General features: G+C 37.2%; 1 protein-coding gene across 1 annotated transcript in view; it reads right to left on the bottom strand.

Moving 5' to 3' along the window:
* TOP6BL (TOP6B like initiator of meiotic double strand breaks) overlaps window positions 1–11,237 on the bottom strand; it is a 48,374-nt gene extending 37,137 nt beyond the window's left edge. Inside the window, exons 1-5 of the mRNA XM_077771406.1 lie at window positions 11,183–11,237; window positions 4,582–4,665; window positions 2,931–2,986; window positions 2,483–2,554; window positions 295–489 (exon numbers count right to left, since the gene is read on the bottom strand). Coding sequence (XP_077627532.1) covers window positions 295–489; window positions 2,483–2,554; window positions 2,931–2,986; window positions 4,582–4,641 — 383 coding nt within the window. The 5' untranslated portion in view covers window positions 4,642–4,665; window positions 11,183–11,237. The remainder of the gene's footprint in view (window positions 1–294; window positions 490–2,482; window positions 2,555–2,930; window positions 2,987–4,581; window positions 4,666–11,182) is intronic.
* Between the last annotated feature and the right edge of the window lie 11,880 nt (window positions 11,238–23,117).

Raw genomic sequence — 23,117 nt, 5'->3', positions numbered from 1 at the left:
TAACTCTAGCTACTTTTCCAGCCTCATCTCTCCTGCCTGCACCATTCATTCCATGCTTCAGTCATAGGATTATATAAAAAGAATATGGCACATATGTCACATTTTATAGTTTTCCGTATTTTGGGAAAAATTCTCAAGACTGGTTTCACACTGGATTTTTGTTTTTATACAAATTATACTGGCTTCTAGACACAGAGTTTATACGCTAAAGGCTTTTCTAGAATTGGCATATAAAAATTCATTTTTCAAAACAAAGTTGAAAATTTTGATGGAGTCTGTCATTAGAAGGATATGGAAACTGAAGAAATGTTATTCAGCTGGTTGGAAAAGACCTTTGGGCAGGGACACAGAGCAGCAGCTGGAGTCAGTATCAGTTCTCCCAACAAGCCCATGCCAGCCACGTCATCAGGGATGAAAAGCATTACTGGATGTCCTAGCACAGGATGGATTCGGGTGCAGAGTATTTCAGCTGCACCAAATTTTGGTTTACTGTCAAAAAACAGGCAAGATAAATTTAGCTTTTTTCTTTCTTAAGAAGTTATTTTCTTTATTTTTATTTTTTTTCCTTTCCTTTTTTTTTTTTTTAAGTAGGCTCCATGATGGCATGCCTGGCTGGCTCAGTGGAATATGTGACTCTTGATCCCAAGGTTGTGAGTTTGGGCCCCACACAGGGTGTAGAGCTTACTTAAAATAAAATCTTTAAAAATAAATAAAATAGGCCCCACACCCAATGTGGGACTTGACTCCAGGACCCTGAGATCAAGAGTCACATGCTCTACTGGCTGAGCCAGCCAGGTGCCACTTAAGAAATTATTTTAGGGGCATTCAAAATTCTTTGGATATCTCTAGCATATGCATAATTCAATAATCCACCATGTCAGTTTTACTGGAATAAGTAACTTGGGTCTCACTCAAGAAATCAGAAGCGATAGAAAGAGCAGACAAATTGGCATTTCAGGAATGGTATCATGGCTCCTGCTTCGCTGCCACTATGCAGGTAAAAATTTTTTTTAATGTTATTTATTTTTGAGAGAGAGAGAGACAAAGAGAGAGAGAGAGAGAGAGAATGAGCAGGTGAGGGGCCAGAGAGAGAGGGAGACACAGAATCCGAAGCAGGCTCCAGGCTCTGAGCTGTCAGCACAAAACACAACATGGAGCTTGAACCCACTAACCATGAGATCATGATCTGAGCTGAAGTCGGACGCTTAACCAACTGAGCCACTCAGGCGACCCTGCCACTATACAGTTTTATATTCTCTAAAGTGTATTTCCTCCACTAAAATTACTCCATAGTTCTGAGCAGAAGTTTCCAAAATCAAAGATTAGCATGATGGGGGTAGGGGTGAAGGAGTCCCTGAATCACAACAGCCTAAAACTAGCCTTCTGATACTTAAATCTGCTCTCACACATGCTACACCTTCCCCTGAAGGAGTCTGAGGTTACTGTTTGATAGGAGTAATCAAAAAAATTAGGTCATCTTACTCTCCCAAAAGAATCTAGTGAAATTTGATATTTGCTTACTTTCTCACAGCTCTTTTTTAAATAGGAAAAAATACTAATGAACATTTTTCCTCTTTCTTTAAACTGATCAGGTCATCCAAGAATATATGTCCACAAACACTGGTTCAGAGGCTTAAACTTTTTCAGTAAATCTACGATAATGAGCTGTCTAACTGTAAGGATTGTATGACAGTAGAGGACTACTAAAGATAGATAAAGGGTGGGGACTTTGTTTACTGCACATATTAAAGAATAAAAAAATTCTAATCTGAAGTGTGATTTCGGCTAAGAGTAAAAAATCAGACTAAAAAGTCATGAGCAGTCTCTTCAAACCTTAAGATCCTATAACTATCAGTGCTGATTCAGGCTATACAAATTGAGTCAAAAACTATTCAATAAAGAATAAGTTAGTTGGACTTAATCATAAATTGTTTTTTTCTTGCTATAAGGCACGTTCACTTTGGATTCTCTGGTATGTAGATAGCATAGGAAGGCAAGGCAGAGGGTTCTATTCCATTTATTTGCCATCTTCTCGATAGACTTTTTTGTAGTCTGAAGGAGGTGGAGGTGGAGAGAGGACTTCCAAACCTATGCAAAATGCTGATGCACAAAAAATAACATACAAAGAATTCCTCTGTATTCATAATATCTTTCTAGCCAAAAGTTCAAGTAACCTTCTAAAGTCCTTCCTCTCTTCTCACATGTAAATAAGATTGAAATTTGTTTCATTTATATAAAAAATTAAGACATGGAAAAGAGAAGGGACATGTCCTCAGGTCAATTAGAATATATTCAAGGAGCCAGAAAAAATGACAGTTTTCAATACAAATAGCTTAAAAATTTTACTTCCACTTTTCTTACAGAGAATCCAATACCTGGCACTAAGAAATGACAAATGAGGCTCTGTTCAATTTCTACCACATTCATGCTCCTAACAGGAGAGTAAAACATGGAGAGGGACAACAATGCTTTTACCCTTCACCTCACGTAATGCTGATAGTTTATAACAAGAGCAATTCCATTCGACAGGTTCAAAGTGGGTTCATTCTTTGTCCTGGAAAGCAAAGCAAAGCTAAGGCATATTTCAGAGATTCTAAAACCGATCTTTACCCAATACAAATTTTGGCCCATGACCACCACCACCCACAGAGATTACTGGAATTCAATAACCAGTTAATCAAGAGGAAAATGGTAATTTTTAAGATCACCCACTCTAGTGAGAGGGAAAGGCATGAAAGGTTTGGATGAATCTACTTACTCATTTAAAGTTAACATAGAATAAGGAAATATGGGGGGATCTCAGAAAATTAGTTTCAAGGTAACTTTGGGTCAAGAAGTCAAACTGTGAAGCTACTAGAAACAGGGCAATAATGACTAAGAAAAACTATAAAACCATGGCATAAACTTAAGCCATTGATTTAAGGACTTACCCAAAGATTTCCAAGGAAAGGATCCCATTCACCTTTACACTGAAATTAAATCTAATCTGCAAGGTAAATAGGGTGTGAGATTTAATATGAACTAGGATGGAGATTAAAAAACTTCCATACTTAATTCCCAAAGGGGAAGATATTCTTTATATCACTTTTTTTTTCACTTGCACTTTCCCAAACAACACAATTAACATTTGCCTGTACTTAAATTCTGCATCTACAATTTATATTGAGTCCTACACTTCAATTCCAAGTGGTCACAGATTATCAGAATATCTTACCTTTTGTTCTCTGTTCTCCCAATGTTGTATCTTCTCCCCCTTAAAGGAACTATTGATTTTTCTCTCCATTCTTTCCATTGTTTTCATACATAGAACATTCCATGCTTTTTTTTCTTTTCATTTTCTTTCCTTGCCCCCATCTGACTTTTATGTCCTCCCTCCAATTCACTTCACTGTCCTAATTATTTTCTACCTTTGATTTACATTTTTCTTTCTATGTAACAGGGGACTCTAGAGCCAGAATGCCTGACTTCAAATCCTGGCTCTGCAAGTTATTTAACCTCTATACCATAGCTTCCTCAGCTGTAAAATGGGAATAATGATGATAAAACCTACTTCACAAGAGCTGTTGAATGGGGTGAGTGAATAAGTGTGTGGAAAGGATTCAGAATCGTGACTGGCATGCAATATGCACTGAACCCTGCCAAAGACAGAAAAAGCAGAAAGCTTGCAAGAGAAAAAAAAAGGGGGAGAACTTATATAACATACTTAATGGTGTGCATCCCTATAAACATATCTAACTACAGCTAATAATAAAATTATAGCTCTCCAAAGTTTGAAGTACTTTGTTAAAATTTCCTGATTTGCTCTTATAGTCACTTTGGAAAAGGAGATAATCAGCAAGTTTTATTGTCCAGGTTTAATAGAAAAATGAAGCACAGAGGAGGCAAAAAAGTATCTAAACTGATACAATAAGACAATATGGAAGTAAAAACAACAACCCAAAGAAAGCTCTATATCCAAGAGCTCTCAACTATGTCACATGACCAATACCAACACTGTGTTAGGGACACAGAAATCACATCAATTCTATATTAAAATTGTAATTATTGTCATTAGAAGAAACAGGATCAGGGGCGCCTGGATGGCTCAGTCAGTTAAGTGTCCAACTTCGGCTCGGGTCTTGATCTCACAGTTCGTGGGTTCGAGCCCTGTGTCGGGCTCTGTGCTGACAGCTAGCTCCGAGCCTAGAGTCTGCTCTGAATTCTTTGTCTCCCTCTCTCTCTGACCCCCTCTGCTCACTCTACCTCTCTCTCTCAGAAATAAATTTTTAAAAAATTTAAAAAAAGAAAGAAACAGGATCAATTATATCCTTCCATGTCCTACATAGTAGAGGTATCTTGAAAACATGTGATTTAAAAGAATCATTACTGGGGGACCTGGGTGGCTCAGTAGGTTGATCGTACAACTTTGGCCCAGGTCATGATCTCACAGTTCATGAGTTTGAGCACTGCATCAGACACATTCTGTGTCTCCATCTCTCTCTGGACCTCCCCTCCTCTCTCTCTCTCAAAAAAAAAAAAAAGGCATTAAAATAAATAAATAAATAAATAACTGGCTCATTACTATGCAAAAGAACAGCTTACCTTAGGGTGTACCATGATGATTTTACGTAAAAAGTTCTTTATCACCAAACTATCTGTCATCAAAGTTCTGGGCTTTTCATCAACCTGTAACAATACAACAAAAACTTCCACCACATACACAAACCCAGGAGCATAAATTAATTAAATTGTGATATTTCTTCCTATAAAGGTAACTTTCACCTTAGAAAGCTTTTCAGACATACAAGGGGAAACGTCTTTTGTTCTAAGAACTGGACACAAAAGGGAATCTAACAGCCATCATTCCTTGGGTTAAATGTAACTTTAGGATACATGTGAACAAAGATCACACTAACACCCACAATCTCAAAACAACTTTTTGGAACAAATTTAAAAGTAGTTCAAACCAGAGCTAAGAAGTGTTAACTCTTTCTTAGCTCTACCATCCTGATGTAAGAGTCAGTCTCTATTAAGAATGGAATGAAAGGTGCGCCTCAGTAGGTAAGCAGTTAGGCGTCCAACTTCAGCTCAGGTCATGATCTCACAGTTCGTAGGTTTGAGCTCCGTGTTGGACTCTGTGCTGACAGCTAGCTCAAAGCCTGGAGACTGTCTTTGGATTCTGTGTCTCCCTCTCTCTCTGATCCTCCCCTGCTCACGCTGTCTCTCTCTCAAAAATAAGTAAAACATTAAAAAAAGAGTGGAATGAAATTCGCAGACATTAAAAGGAATCTATTTGATCAACATCAATCCATTAATCTAAACTTTATTTTTTAGGAAAAGCTATAAAGCAAAAAGCTCACAAGTCAGAAGACCTGTGTTCTAGTACTGGCTCTATAAAAATTACGTATGTGGGGTGCCCGGGTGGCTTAGTCAGTTAAGCGTCCGACTTTCGCTTAGGTCATGATCTCACGGCTCATGGGTTCGAGCCCCGCATCGGGCTCTGTGCTGACTACCAGCTCAGAGCCTGGAGCCTGTTTCAGAGTCTGTGACTCCCTCTCTCTCTGACCCTGCCCTGCTCACGCTGTCTCTCTCTCTCCTAGAAATAAATTAAAAAAAGAAAATTAAATAAAAAAAAATTTAAAAATTACATATGTAATGAAAACAAAATCACTTAATTGCTCTGGACTTCATTTACTAATCCTCAAAACAGGGATAAAAGTTAATCATTCTCCCTCACAGAACTGTTTTAAAGATCAAATAATAATCTGAAAGTATATATTATATATGGCAACAATCATAGATATCACTTGTTGAATGCCTACTATATAGCAAGCATTTTGCAGGTGCTGTATCTACATTACCTCACAACAATCCTGGAGGCAAGTATTACTATCTTCTCTGTAGGTTTTTTTAAACAAGGCTCAGAGAAGTTAAGCAACTTGCCTAGGTTACTCAGCTGTTCAGTGAGAAAGCCAGAATTTGACCTTAAGTCCGTCTAACATCAACTGTCCATGCTCTTTCCAACATACTCAGATACCTCCCTATAAATATAATAAAATTTACAATTTAATGAGGATTTTCTCTATTCCATGAATGAAGCAAAAGTATCTTACTCATATTAATTATCTCATTTACCTCTCATAAAAGCCCTACTAGGTACACATAACCCACATCTTGTGGATGAAAAAAATCAATCTCAAAGAGGTCAAACAACTTTCTTGAGGTTACCTGATCTGGCTTCAAAGCTTTAGTATTAACCACTATCCTATAATGATTCATTATATTTAATACAATGTCCCCAAAACTAAAGTTAGAAGGAGTCTTCTACAAAATGGAGAAGTCTAGGAAAATGAGACGAAAAAATAGAGTAAAATATCAGTAAGTTCCTACTGGTGGCTCAGAAAATACAGAGCCATGTAGTAGGCACATATTAAGAAAAAAATGGTCCCAGACCTCAAAATATCATAATGCAAGGAGGAAGAAACAGAAAGAAGAATAAGTTATTGTAATACTTTTTATAACTACACTGGAAATGAGATCACGAATTGTACGATGGGTGGGAAATTAGATTATTACAGAATCATTAGAAAAAATTATCAGAAAAATGGATGGGAATTATTAGAAAATTTTGGGTACAGATCTAGGATTATTCATACACATAAACAGTGGTAATTAAATAATAACTGCAGCATATACATCACAGTTATATCCTTCATTTAAAAAGTTTTATCATAAAATGTTCAAATAGAAAAGCAACGATCTCTTCAAAGCATTTTCTGTACTTAGCACTTCCAAAACAACTTCTTGGAACAATTTCAAACTTCTGTAGCCTTGGTTATTATAGGGTACATCATAGAAAGGGCTAATTATATCTAGCAGTAAGGCAACCAAGTAAGTGTAAATTCCTTCAGCAGCTACCAGAGAGGGGCTACAATTAATAATGATGAGAGGTACCATTTACTGAACACCTGCTACATACCAGTTTATATGCAAGTAGGAAATTCCCCCATTTTATTTATGAAAATAATGAGATTAAATAAGCTGTTTGATTTTTCCAAGGTCACACATGGCTAGTTAAGAACTGGGATTCAAACCTAGATATAACTTGTTTCAAAGCCTACATGCCACTATGCAATGCTATCTCTCCAAGAAAGTTCATTTTCTGTACATATAGCTTCCTGAATGGGATATTATGTTATCTATCATTACTTTTTTTAAAATTTGTTAATGTTTTTTATTTATTTCTGAGAGAGGGAGAGAGACAGCATGAGCAGGGGAGGGTCAGGGAGAGGGAGACACAGAATCTGAAGCAGGCTCCAGGCTCTGAGCTAGCTGTCAGCACAGAGCCCGACATGGGGCTCGAACCCACGAACCATGAGATCATGACCTGAGCTGAATGAGCTGAAGTTGGGACGCCCAACCGACTGAGCCACCCAGGCACCCCTATTTATCATTACTTTTATGGACCCTGATAGGCAATGCTTATGCAAACTCCTGAATTATCCACTCAAAACACTTAATAGAGCTTATTATTTACCTGGAGCTACAGAGGTAAATAAAACAATCTATGAATTTGAAGAGTTCAGTTAAGTAGAAGGGAAAGACAAATAATTTAAATGACAATATGAAAGTTTTATGATTTAGTTATATAAGAGATGCTAAAGAAATACACGAGACTGGCACCTAAGTCAGAATAAGAAGATAAAGTGCCCTAATGTCATATCAGCAGAGAATAGTTAACATAAAGCAAATGCCTCCTTTTAAGATCTACTCATAAATTACTGAGAGAAAGAGAGAGAGAATATATGTATGTGTGTACATCTACAAAGTCTTTTACAGCCTTTTACAATTGGGTGTTAGAAACCCAGTACCCCAGCCTGGCATACCTATAGAAGCAGTGAATTTACTCAAGTGTTGTTAGGAAAAACTAGAACCTGCCACCTCTTGGCAGCAAAAACCACTACTGAATCATATGTTCCAGCATTCACCTTTAAATACAAATCTAATTACATCACAGAATATCAGAGCTGTTTTATATTTTCAAACTGAACTTATGTAGTCACAGGCCCTATATGACTGTTTAGAAGAAAGTCAGTCAGTGCTTCTGTCTCTTCCTGTCTCTAAATAGAACAACAGAGATAGATAAATATAAGTAGGAAGATGTGCTTATAGGTATATATGTGTATCTCTACCAATTTTCTCATTTTTAGTATAATAGCAAAACTAAATACAAAAATGGATAAAGCTTTCAAGAAGATCTTATAAAATCAAATTGTTTTTGGAAGTACATCTTACCAGCCTAATTGACTCCAAGATGCAAGATACAAGACTGACTCTGATGGGGCACCTGGCTGGCTCAGTTGGTTAAGTGCTCAACTTCGGCTCAGATCATGATCTCACGGTCCGTGGGTTCAAGCCCCACATCGGACTCTGTGGTAACAGCTCAGAGCCTGGAGCTGCTTTGGATTCTGTGTCTCCCTCTCTCTCTGCCCCTCCTCCACTCGCTCTCTGTCTCTCAAAATGAAATAAAGACTTAAAAAAAAAACCTAAAAAAAAAAAAAAAAGACTGAATCTGAGCTTATGCATCTCTCCTAAATGAAGCTCTCTTTGTATTTCTTAGGATTAGCTCTCTTTACATGCCCAAAGCAATGGATCATTTATTATAGCTTTTCCACAGATGTCTCCTTTCACTAGCCTCTGCTATGAACCTTGCTATCTGACCCTTCTCCCCATTTGAGGTATATATAATTAGCTTGTTCACAATCTCCTCTTCTCACTTTCTTCATTAAAATATCTTTTAAATAGCTGCACAGTGCCAGAAACAATGAGATGTAATAGAACAACTGCTTTCAGGGAATCCTTGTTCCTCTGAGGTCATACTACTCTTCCCCACTCACCAGCTGACTGTAGGCACTAAGATCAGTTTCCCCCAGCACTTTAAAGACATGCTATCACCTGAGTTGACTTCCACATCCAAGTAGGGGGCCTGTCTAAGCAACAATTTAGACATAATTTCCTGACCTCTTCAACTTCAATGACCTTTACCTCCATGCATTTCCAGCCACCTATTTCCATGGCCATAGTTTGGAACAGTACCATTCTAAAAACCTGAAACTGAAATGCCTCACTCTTATGTGAAAAAGTGCACATCAAGATGTTAACAGTGGCTACCTTGATTAAGTCAAATTATCTGTGTTCTAGATGCTCTCTTCGATTTTACTGAGGGAAACACTGCTTTTGCAATAAGACAAATTTTATCAGTCTGAAGACAAATTCCTATTTTTTCAAGTCTCTGAACTCCCTATAGCCAGATAATCTGTTTTCAGTCTCATCAGGAGATGAGACTTGGCCACTTCCCATTGGGTTAGATATTCTTCCTTTATATATCCTACCTTTATCATAATACATATTACAGTGTATTGTAATTATCTGTTTTCTTGTTTGTCTTATGCTTTAGATTCCAAGTTCCTTAGAATCAAGTAACATGTCTTTGGTCGCTGTATCTTCAACATCTAGCAAAGTGAGGTCAACTTGTACAAACACAAGTTTCTCAATGAGTGAATAAATATTCAAACAGACCTGACATGAGTACAAGACTTTGGTTCAAATTCTAATCCTGTCACTTAACTTTCATATGACCTTGGAAAGCCAATCTAATTCTCTGAATCTCAATTTTCTTCTATCTGTAAATTGGGTGATACTCTCTGTTCTACCCACTTCACAGAGATGTCAGGAGGCTTAAATAATATATATAAATGTTAGGTATAAGAATTATCATTGTTTAGACTGGCTAAAACACATGATCTCCTTTATTACAACTGCTTTCCTTGGTTCACTGAAATCACCTTTTTTATTGCTACTTGACGTTAATAGTTTCAGACCTGACTAACCATTAATTGCTCCAGACTGTTTACTTTTCATTCTCCTAAAGAAGATAAGGCACAGCCAGGAATATCTATTTCGTAATACTGCACCCATTTCCTTTGAGAAGGAGCATATCATTGTCCGAACATGAAGAAAGGACTCCCAAGTGCTTCTTGGGAGAATGTTTAAAGTATTCAAATTCTTTATGTCTCCACAAATTCAAAGGAAAGAAAGAACAGGGAATCAGAGAATTGTTAAAGGGAATGGAAAACTCAACTGTCACTCTCATAAATCTGGGCTACAAATAAATCAATAAATATCTTTAAGTCAACCTAATAAAAATGTATCTCAATAGGATCTACACTGGGAATCCATTTTTCTCTTCTCTTTAAGGAGATCTAAACTCAAATAATGGCTTAATTTCAGTGGTTCTCAAATTTACCTGCACATTAGGAATCACCTGGGAATTTTTTTCATCTGGGATTTCAAAAATATTTCAAAGCCCAGGCCACACCAGTGTGGACTAAATTGTGTCCCCCCAAATTCACACATTGAAGTCCTAGCCCTCCATGTGACTGTATCTGGAGACAGGACCTTAAGGACATAAATAAAGTTAAATGAGATAAACATGGAGCCTTAATCTGACAGGACAGGTGTCCTTATAAGAAGTGGTAGACATTAGCGAGCCTTCTCACCACATATACACAGAGGAACCATGTGAGGAAACAGTGACTAGGTACCTTAATCTTAAACTTCTAGACTCCAAGAGTCTGAGGAAATAATTTTCTGTTTTTTAACCACCCAATCCATAGTATTTTTTAAGGCAGCCTGAGCAAACTAATCCAATACCCTAGGCCAATTAAATCACAACCTCTTGGAGTGGGACATAAATAACAGTAGTTTAGAAGCTACCAGGTGTTTTAAAATCTGCACAGAGAAGTTTGGGAACCAATGCCTTAGTTCATTTCAACTTGGAACTGTGCTTTTCTTTCCTTTTTTTTTTTTAAAAAGTAAAGTACATTTTTATTTTTTTTTTTTAATGTTTTATTTCTGAGAAAGAAAGAGAGAGACAGCTTGAGAAGGGGAGGGTCAGAGAAAGAGGGAGATACAGAATCCGAAACAGGCTCCAGGCTCTGAGCTGGCTGTCAGCACAGAGCCCAACCTGGGGCTCAAACCCATGAACCGTGAGATCATGACCTGAGCCAAAGTTGGACGCTTAACCGACTGAGCCACCCAGGCGCCCCTGTGATTTTCTTTCCTATTATTAGATTTGTAGAAAAATAAGAATCATGACATCAGTAATTTATAGAACCGCAACAAAACCTGCCTCAAAAATCACCTGGAAGGGTATTACCCCTGATATGTCCTGAGAATAGCTGGCTTCTTCTGAAGTCCAATTCAGCTTTGCAGAGAATCCAGGCAGTAGAGATNATAAGTACCAGAGTTTCTGGAATTGTTTATTAAACTGATGAGCCAAGAAGGCATTTCCCTGATGAAAAGATTATCTGCAAAATTTAAAATATGACTGGAAATGGCTATGCATCAGCAAATTGCTTGAACATTTCGAATTACTTTATGGGGTTAAGACATTTAATCTCATGTTTTCAATTTTTCACATTTGCTAAATCAATTTGTATTTTCAGTTAATTTCCACAAGGTCATGTCCAAAGCTACAAATCTTCAGAACTGATAGCTCTAGCTTATATTCTTGTATTTTTAATAAATTCATTATTTGATAAATACAAATCCAGTAAGTGAGTGAATTTAGAATTAAAAGCAGAAAAATTCAAGAATGACCCTCTCAGGCATTTACCTAATACAGTACTTTCTTTAATAAGGTAGTCTTTACAAAGTAAAATAAACTCTCGCTAATTTTGTTCACAAATTGACCACTTGGTGTGTTTACATATATTGACTTAGAACTATCTTTCCACAAAGGACAAGCAGGTCTTGCATCACCAACAAAGAGAACCTCAAAATTTGTATCATCGTTCTTCCTTTCTTTATCTTGGCACTCATAAAGGAAAAGAACCAAATCTCCCATTTTATAAAATGTCATCCCTTATTTCCCCTCTACATTACTAGTAGAATGGAGAACTAAAAACAAAGATTTTGTAAATGAGGTTATAACAGTGTTGATATTATACAAGAATCCGACTTTAAAAACTTAATAACAAAATGCATCCTAAAATAATAGCACAACTTTCTCCCACAGTACTCATACTACATATCTAATAAAGCTGTTACCTTCTCAGAAAGTATGGACATTACCAAGATCAAGTACTAGCTATCATAGCTATCAATCTTTTTTTTTTTTCTGAGAGAGAGAGAGAGACAGCGTGAGCAGGGGAGGGTCAGAGAGAGAGAGAGGGAGATACAGAATCCGAAACAATCTCCAGGCTCTGAGCTGGCAGTCAGCACAGAGCCCAACGCGGGGCTCGAACCCACGAACCGTGAGATTTTAACCTGAACCGAAGTCGGACACCCAACAGACTGAGCCACCCAGGCACCCCTAGCTATCAATCTTAATGGGTAGTATTTTTCTTGCCATCATTTGTTTTTCAAATATAATTCAGTCATAAAGCTTGGGAATAATAAGGCCACAGGATTATGCTACACTGAGGTTTAGTGAACTTGGCACTGAACCAAGATGCCTTGCATCAATCTTCAGTTTTACCATGACCAACTTTCTGACCTAAAGTGACCCCTTTTTACTGTGATTAAATTACCTTTTGTGAACTAAGAGAAAATTTGTTCCTGAATCCTACCTTGTCTTTGAGGTACTGATACAGTGCAGAATGGGGAAAACATAAATACATGAGAAAAAGTACGGTCAAAACTAAATTCTCCAGAAATCTCAATAACGATTTAAAAGAAAATGTGTAGTTATTTGAGGAAAATCAATTTCAACTGCCTCACTTCATACACACACACAGACCTTCAGATGGACTAAGAGTTAAATGTGAAAGGCAAAAAAATAAAACTAAATAAAAGCCTTCTATTTTTTTTTTTTAATGTTTATTTATTTACTTTGAAAGAGAGAGTGAACACAGGGGAGTGGCAGAGAGAGGGGGACAGAGAATCCCAAGCAGGCTCTGCACTATCGGTGCAGAGCTGGACGGAGGCATCACTCACAAACTGTTGAGTTTGTAACCTAAGCCGAAATCAAGAGTCAGTCGCTTAACTGACTGAGCAACTTAGGCGCCCCTAAGCTTTCTATTTCAAGATAAGTTGGGCATATTTTGAAATGGCACCTTCCAATTCAAACACATAAAATGATAAAACAAGTATTTTTTAAGTTTTTATTTAAATTCCAGTTAGTCAACATATAGTTTAATATTAGTTTCAGGTGTACAATATAGTGATTCAAAACTTTCATACATCACCTGGTGCTCATCACAAGTGCCTGCCTTAATACCCATCACCTATTAAAACAAGTATTTTTATTTAAAAAAATTTTTTTGAGAGAGAGAATGAGTGGGACAGGGGCAGAGAGAGAGGGAGACACAGAATCTGAAGCTGGCTCCAAGCTCTGGCTGAGCTGTCAGCACAGAGCCCGACACAAGGCTTGAACCCACGAACTGTGAGAGTATGACCTGAGCCGATGTCAGATGCCCAACCGACTGAACCACCCAGCCACCCCAAAACAAGTATGTTTAAATCTTAAATAAATACATAGTCTAAAAAATACAGTCATGGTGAGAAAAAGAGAATAATCTTTACAGACCAGAAATGGAGAGATAGATTTCCCTCATCTTCAGAAAGTAAAAAGAGAAAATCCACAATGGTAGGTGAGGATCAAGAAATGCACCATCTTTGGGTCTGGACTGGGGAAAAACACACGGGGCTAATATTGCAACAGCCATAGATGTAGGAACAAGATCCACACAGGCCATACCAGGAGATCTAAACAAGGAAGCAAAACACAAACTAAGGCCAGACATTTGCCACCTGCCTACCAAAGAGTTGGTTAAAGCCAAGTGATGCTAGTAGCAAGATCAATGACGCAAGATGAGGGCCTTAGAGCTATGTCATGTAAGTGGAGATAAAACTCAGAACTATATAGTCTATTAAGATGCAAGCACTTTGTATCTTGCCACTGAAGCAAAATTTAATCCAAGATATATATCCTGTAATATTAGGGCTCAGCAACAGAGAACTTCCTACTGGAACCCTGTCAATGCAGAATTTGTTCAAAACAAATGGATGATGGACAATTAACTCTTAACTAAACATTACCAACAAAGATCAATAACATGAAAAATATGACATATATCAACTAATAAAACTTACACATAAGGAAACAGAATTAACAAAGCAATCTGAAAGGAAAGGAAATTATCAACAAAACAAAAAGACAATCTACTGAATAAAAGAAGATATTTACAAGTGATATATATAAGGGGTTGATATCCAAAATAAATAAAGAACAACTCAACACCAAACCCCCCCCACACAAATAATCCAATTAAAAATGGGAAGATCTGAACAGACATTTTTCCAAAGATGACATACAGATGGCGAACAGATTCATGAAAAGATGCTCAACATCACTCATCATCAGGGAAATGCAAATCAAAACCACAATGAGATATCTTCTTACACCTGTCAGAACTGCTAAAATGAAAAACACAAGAAATAACAAGTATTGGTAGGAATGTGGATCCAAAATTAACTTTCACGCACTGTTTGTGGGAAAGTAAATTGGTACAGCCATTGAGGAAAACAGTATAGATGTTCCTCAAAAAATTAAAAACAGAACTACCATATGATCCAATAATTCCACTACTGGGTATTTACACACAAAAAAGGAGAAAACTAACTAAAAAAGACATCTGCACCCCTATATTTACTGCAGCGTTTATATATAACAGCCAAGATATAGAAGCAACCCAAATATCCACTAATAGATGAATGAAGATGTGGTGTGTATGTATACATATGTATACACACACATATCTACATCTATATCATATATATATAGAGATATACACATACACACAGTGAAATATTACACAGCCATAAAAATCACCATATGAATTCACTCATAAGTGAAAACAAAACAAATGAATAAACAAAGAAAAAGCAGAATCATACCTATAAATACAGAGAGCAAACTGATAGTTGCCTGAGGAGGGAGGAATGGGGGGTGGGCAAAATGGGTGATGGGGAGTAACAGATAGGCTGTGATTATAGAAGGAACAGGTCATGAGAATAAAAGGTACGGCATAGGGAATATAGTCAATGATGTCATAATAGTGTTACACGGTGACAGATGGCAGCTACATTTGCATTGAGCATAGCACAACATGTAGAGATGTTGAATCACTGCAATATACCTGAAACTTATGTAGTACTGTGTGTCAACTATACTAAAATTTTAAAAATTTTCAAAAAAGAATACATGCCATAGATTAAACAGAAAGAGGGTAAAACTCTATTAGAAATCTTGACAATTAAAGATACAGTGTTTGAAATGAAAATGTTATGGAAGGCAGATTAGTGACTGTAAAAGGGCATATTTAAAAGAAAAGGTAGTACCTGAATCTTTCATAGCAGCATTATTCATAGTAGGCAAAAGTTGAAACAACCCAAATGTCCATCAATAATAAACAGATAAACAAAATATGCAATGTTGTTCATCCATAAAAATAACTGAAGCACTGTTCCATACTACAACATGGATGAATTAAAAAATTTTTTAATGTTTGTTTATTTTTGAGAGAGCAAGAGAGCACAAGGCAGAGGGGGGGCGGGGGGGGGCGGACAGAGGATCTGATGTGGGCTCCATGCTGACAGATGAGCCCGTGGAGCCCAAATTCATGAACCACGAGATCATGACCTGAGCCAAAGTTGGAGGCTTAAAACACTGAGCCACCCAAGTACCCCACAACATGGATGAATTTTAAAAACATTATGCTGGGGGGCGCCTGGGTGGCTCAGTTGGTTAAGCATCTGACTTCGGCTCAGGTTCGTGGGTTTGAGCCCCGCGTTGGGCTGTGTGCTGACAGCTGAGAGCCTGGAGCCTGCTTCAGATTCTGTGTCTCCCTCTCTCTGACCCTCCCCTGCTCAAGCTGTCTCTTTCTCTCAAAAATAAACAAAACATAAAAAAAAAAAACATTATGCTGGGCGTCTGGATGGCTCAGTGGGTTGAGGACCTGACTCCTGATTTCAGCTCAGGTCATGATCCCAGGGTCATGGGATCAAGCTCCACATCAGGCTCTACGCTGAACATAGAACCTGCTTAAGATTCTCTGCTTCCTCTGTCCCTCTTCCCCACTCACGTTTTCTCTCTCTCTAAAATAAATTTTTTAAACATTATGCTTAGTGAAGGAAACCAGACACAAAAGACTACATGTTGTATTATTTCATTTATATGAAATCTCCAAAATAGGCAAATCCATAAAGACATTAAGGATAGAATTTTAAAAGACATAAATGCTAAAAAAAAAAAAAAAAAAAAAAAAAAAAGTTTATTTATTTTGAGAGAGAGAGAGCATGAGGGAGGGACAGAGAGGGAGAGAGAGAATCCCAAGCAGACTCCACACTGTCAGCATGGAGCCCAATGTGGGGCTTGATCTCATGAACTGTTGTGAGATCATGATCTGAGCTGAAACCAGGAGCTGGACGTTTAACCAACTGAGCCACTCAGTCACCCACTAAAAATTTTTTAAATAAAAAAACAGATCCAGAATAAATAACGACTGAGAATTATCATAAAACAAAGACAGATGTAAGTACTGTTTGAATAAATTTACCAAATGCCAAGCAGGATAAATTTCTTTAAAAAAAAAAAAAAAGGCACAAAAAAAGCCACACAGCTGAGCATATCAAAGTAAAATCAGAATAATAAGGATAAAGAGAAAACTCTAAAAACTACAAAAGAGAATATGAGAATAATATGAGAATCAAATTATCCTGAAGAAACATGAGTTAGACTTCTGATCAGCAATATTAGATACCAGATGATAATTAACTACTATCATCAAAGATCAGGAAAAAAATTAACCTGGAAATCTGGACCTTTAAGAGAACCAAACTACCATTAAAGAATGAAAAGCTTTAGGGGCACCTGGGTGGCTCAGTCGGTTAAGCATCTACCTTCAGCTCAGGTCATGATCTCATGGTTCATGAGTTCAAGCCTCCCATCAGGCTCTTTGCTGTGAGCACAGAGCCCACTTTGGATCCTCTGTCCCCTTCTCTTTCTGTCCCTTCCCTGCTGTTTTAATCTGTCTCTCTCAAAATAAACTTAAAGAATGAAAAGAAGTATTTATTATTTATTTCATGTTTTTATTTTTGAGAGGCAGAGTGCGAGTGGGGGAGGGGCAGAGAGAAAGGGAGACAGAATCTGAAGCAGGCTCCAGACTCTGAGCTGTCAGCATAGAGCCTGATGTGGGGCTTGAACTCATGAACCATGAGACCATGACCTGAGCTGAAGTCGGATGCTTAACCAACTGAGCCACCCAGGTGTCCCTAGAATGAAAACCTTTAAACTTTTACATTCCACAAGCCCTGTTGAAAGAACTAAATAAATCAGCATAACCATTTAAAAATGAGTTTAAATTTACACCTTTTTGCTGAGATAGTGTGGAGATAAGGAAGGAAGAATTATACCATCAACAATATCAAGCTATCTCTTCAATAGCTCTTCAACTGTTAAAGCAGCAAAATTTCAATCATGTGGCAATGTGAACATACATCAAAACCATATACTGGGACTTCTTCCAGCAATGATGAAATAACAGATACTAATAAATCAGCCCTCCTACCAAAAACTTCTATAAAACTGAATAAAACATATGAGTCAATTGTTTTAAGGCATGGGAAAATAAATAGCACAAGACGGTGATCCCTGAGAGAAGGGAAACTCCTGAGGCAAACCCTATGATTGCCCTGGATGTCTGTCTGGGGAAATGTTCCTGTCCACTGAGCAGAAACCTGGAGCCCAAGCAGAGTATAGTGGTTCCAGTATGCTGAGAAGACACAGAACAGAGTTCAGAGGTGCAAAAGTACCTGGAATCTGCAAGGCAGGGCACAGGAGGGGAGGGAGCTGAGCAGAAGTGGGTACTGAAAGTCTGTGTGGGAGCTCCCCATGAGTCCTTGGTCAAAAGCTGGACTATGCATGCACATATAAAATTTCCCAGAGAGCATTTACAACAGAGTTGAGAATGGAACAAGATACAAGTGGTCAAGCAGTGCAGGAAAATGTTGGCCTTCAGAACCAACCAGAATGGAGAGGCCTTGATAAAACTGATGGTGTCCAGCTAAGATGCTGAAAAGGTAAGGCTATACTAGCAAAAGAAATAAAGAAAAGAAAAAGGAAAACAAAACAACAACAAAAACCCACTTTCTAGATGAAAATTTGTTCTTGATCTAATCCAAAAAAATGCCTGAAACCAAGACTTAACAAGATCCACAGAGGAGATATTTTGGACATTGATTGGTATCAAGTTAAAGGAGTTTGGAAAATGGCTTGAGTTTCTGCATATGAACCCTATAAAATGTATAAGAACAAGCCAACACAAAGTTAGATTAGCCTTTTAGAACAAAAACAACAGAATATAAAATATGAACACATTACCCAATATAAAATAAGGATTTACTAGACATGCAAAGAAAAACAATGTAACTCACAAGGGGGAAAAAAGCAATAAAAAAAATAACCCAACCCTGTCATAGATGTTATGTTTAGGAAAGACTTTAAGGTATATACTATTATATGTTCAAATACAAGTGGCTTAAATGTGTCAAATGATAGGAAATATCAGCAGAAAAAGGTACACTATATAAAAAAGAATCAAATGGAAATTCTATAACTGAAAAGTTCAATAACTGAAATGAAGAATTTGCTGGACATGTGTAATACATTAGATATTACAGAAGAGTCAGTGAAATTATTGAAGACAAAAAACAAAAATTATCCAATCTGGGGCACCCGGATGGCTCAGTCAGTTGAGCATCCAACTCTTGATTTTGGCTCAGTCATGACTCCAAGGTCATGGCATTGAGCCCCACATCAGCTCCATGCTGAGTGTGGAGCCTGCTTAAAATTCTGTCTCTCTCTGTCTCTCTCTCTCTCTCCCTCTGTCCCTACCCCCAACTCATGCTCTCTAAAAAAAAATCTATATCAATTTCCATATCCAATCTGGACACTAAGAGAATGAAGAAAAAGGAACAGAATCTTAGAGACCTATAGAACAATATCAACCACCACAAATATGTATAATGGGAGTTCCAGAAGGAAAAGGAAGTGGAATAGAAGGAAAAATATGAAATGGACAAGACAAAAAATATGAAAATATGAAAAATACTATTTTTTAATTTGATGAAAAATATTAAAATGTGAAAAGCTCAGCAAACCCCAAGCAAGATAAGTGCAAAAAAAATAATATCTAAGTACATATGGTCAAAGTGATTTTTTAAATAAAGAAGATAAAATCTTGAAACAAGCTGGTGGAAAAAGCACATATTACTTACAAAGGAACTATAATATAAATTACAGCTGACTTCTTCTGAGAAACAATAGAGGCCAGAAGACAATGGAATGACTTCACTTCAAAGCACCATCAAGCTAGAATTTCAAGTCCATTGAAATATCCTTATTTTAAAATGAGGGTAAGACAAAGGCATTTTTAGGTTAAACAGAAGATTAAGTAATTTATTGGCAGAAGACCTGCACTACAAGAAATGCTAAAGGATGTTCTTTAGGTTGAAGATGAAAGCCTAGACATACAGGAAGAAACGAAGAACACCAGAAGTAAATGAGTAAATACAAAACATTTTTTCTTCTCATACTTTTCTTAACATACAACTAACAGTTTAAAGCAAAAACAATAACATTGTAAGGCAGGAATTATAACATCTGAAAATACTCAAAACAGAGCAAAAAACAGTACTAAATTATAACCCCCCAAATAAAATAAATAGCCAAAAGTTCATCCTGATTAAATAACTGGATTAATAAGTAAAAGATTTAGAAGGGAGAACTCTTCATTATAGATAAATTCCAATAAATAAATGTAGAAGAAATGAGGACATATGATATCACAATAGTACTACAGTAATAAATGCTACAGGCCAGATCTACCAATGAATATTAAATTAGTAGATGAGTTTTTAAGGAAAAACAGGATATTTGCAAATTTTCATAGTATTTCCACCAAATACTTAAAAATTATACAAAGTAACCCTACTTAGAAAAATCTGACAGATAACACCTTAATCAAATGATCAAGGTCATTATTACCAATAAAGAGACAACAACATCAATTCCCTCATATGACACACTGAAATGGACACATCATCTCTGTGGTATTCTTCCCAACAATGTATAACCTCAATCTAATACAAGAAAACATCACACAAGCTCAAATTGAAGGACATTCTACAAAATACTTAACAAGTACTTTTCAAAAGTATCAAGGTCACAATAGATAAAGGAAGTCTGAGAAACTGCCACAGATTGAAAGAGATTAATAAAACCTAACTAAATGCAAAGTGATATCCTGTAATGGATCCAGGAACCAAAAAAGAACATTAGTGGAAAAGCTGGTAAAATCTTAATGAAGTCTATAGTTTAGTTAATACTATTTAAACAACCTTTGTTGGTTTTGATCGTTGTACTATAAGGTGTTTAAAATATCAATTGTAGGGAAAACTGGATGAAAGATGTACAAGAATTCTTTGTACTGTTTTTGCAACTCTTCTCTGAGTCTAAAATTATTTTCAAATTAAAAATGTAAATGTTCTGCAAAAGAATGAAACTGGACCACTATCTTAACACCATACACAAAAATTAACTCAAAATGGATTAAATACAAGGGGCACCTGGGTGGCTCAGTCAGTTAAGCATCTGACTCTTGGTTTTGGCTCAGGTCATGATATCACAGTTTCATGAGTTTGACCCCTGTACCGGGCTCTACACTAACTGCGTGGAGCCTGCTTGGGATTCTCAGTCTCCATCTCTCTCTCTGGCCCCCACTACTTGTGCTGTCTCTGTCTCTCTCAAAATAAACAAACTTTTTTAAAGTTTTCATAGTTTTTATTTATTTTTGAAACAGAGAAACACAGCATGAGTGGGGGTGGAGCAGAGAGAGAGGGAGACACAGAATCTGAAGGAGGCTCCATGCTCTGAGCTGCCTGCACAGAACCTGATGCAGGGTTCAAACCCATGAACCACGAGATCATGACCTGAGCCAAAGTTGGATGCTTAACCAACTGGGCCACCCAGGCACCCCAATAAATAAACTTTAAAAAAATGGATTAAAGACATGAATGTAAGACGTGAAATCACAAAACTCCTAGAAGAAAACAGACAGGAAGCTTCTTGACATTGATCTTGGTTAATTATTTTTTGGATTTGATACCAAAAAAAAAGGCAACAAAAATAAACAAGTGAGAATATATCAAGCTAAAAAGCTTCTGCAGAGCTAAGGAAACCATCAACCAAATGAAAAGGTAACTTACTAAATGTGAGAAAAATGAGCAAATCATGTATCTGATAAAAGGAGTTAATATCTGTTATATATAAAGAACTCATACAAATCAGTAACAAAAAAACCCCAAACAATCTAATTTTAAAAAGGCAAAGGATACGAATAGACATTTTTCCAAAGAAGACATACAGATCACTAATAGGTACATGAAAAGATGCTCAACATAACTAATCCTTCATCACAAAAATGCATATCAAAACTACAATGAGAGATCACCTCACACCTGTCAGAAGGGCTATTATCAAAAATATAAGAAATGATAAAGTGTTGGTGAGGATGTGGAAAAAAATGAACTCTTGTGCATTGTTGGTAAGGATGTAATCATAGTATAAAACCAGTATGAAAAGCAGTATGGAGGTTTCTCAGAAAATTAACACTATAACTACCATATGACCCAGCATCTCCACTTCTGGGTATATATCTAAAGACAACAAAAACACTACCTTGAAAAGATATATACACCCCCATGTTCACTGCCCCTGGATGATTCAGTCAGTTAAGCATCCAACTCTTGATTTCGGCTCAGGTCATGATCTCATGGTTGTGAGACTGAGCCCCACCTCAGGCTCCGCACTGGGTGGTAGCCTGGTTAAGATTCTCTCCATCTCTCTCCCTCTGCCCCTCTCCGGCTCATGCTCACTGTCTCAAAAAAAGTTTTAAAAAGGAAATGTGGTGCATACACACACACACACACACACACACACATGCACACACACAATGGAATATTATTCAGCCTTTAGAAAAATGAAATCTTGGGGACCTAGGTGGTTCACTAGGTTAAGCGTCCAACTCTTGATTTCAGCTCAGGTCATGACTTCATGGTTCATGAGATCGAGCCCAACATGGAACGCTGCACTGACAACACAGAGCCTGCTTGAGTTACTCTCTTCCTCTCCCTCAGCCCCTCTCCTGCTCTCTCACTCTATCTCTCAAGATTAATAAGTACACATTACAAAAAATTATTTTAACAAATGAAATCTTGCCCTTAGTGACAACACAGATAAACCTTGAGGGCATTATGCTAAGTGAAGTAAGTCAGAAAAAGACAAATACCATATGACCTCACTTATATGTGAAATCTAAAAGAAAAAATGAGCTTATAGATACAGAGAACAGATTGGTGACTCCAGGCAGGGAGGGTGGAGTGGGGTGGAGGAGGTCAAAAAGTACAAACTTTCAGTTATAAAGTAAGTCAAGGGAATGTAAAGTACACCATGGTGACTAATAGTTAATAATATTGTATTGCACATTTGAAAGTTCCCCAAAAAAGAGATCTTATAACTTATCATAAGAAAAAAATTTATATTTATATATGGTGATGGATGTTAACTGGACTTATTGCAGTGATCATTTCACAATGTATACAAAAGTCATATCATTATGTTATATACCTGAAACTAATATGTCAACTGTACCTCATATTTAAAAATTTTTCCTCGTTAGACTGTTTTGACGCTTTTATTTAAAAAATCTAGGGGCGCCTGGGTGGCTCAGTCAGTTGAGTGTCCGACTTCGGCTCAGGTCATGATCTCACAGTTCATGAGTTCGAGCGCCATGTCAGACTCTGTGCTGACAGCAGGCTCAGAGCCTGGAGCATGCTTCGGATTCTGTGTCTCCCTCCCATTCTGACCCTCCCCTGCTCATGCTGTCTCTCTCTCTCTCTCTCTCTCAGGAATATTTTTTTTTAACTCTATAAAAAAAATCTAGTTGGGGCACCTGGGTGGCTTAGTCGGTTAAGCGTCCAACTTTCGCTTGGGTCATGATCTCGCGGTTCGTGGG

Source organism: Crocuta crocuta, unplaced genomic scaffold (genome assembly GCF_008692635.1).
Source record: "Crocuta crocuta isolate KB4526 unplaced genomic scaffold, BGI_CrCroc_1.0 scaffold647, whole genome shotgun sequence".
Lineage (NCBI taxonomy): Eukaryota > Metazoa > Chordata > Mammalia > Carnivora > Hyaenidae > Crocuta > Crocuta crocuta.
This window is presented reverse-complemented; position numbering and strand designations above follow the sequence as displayed.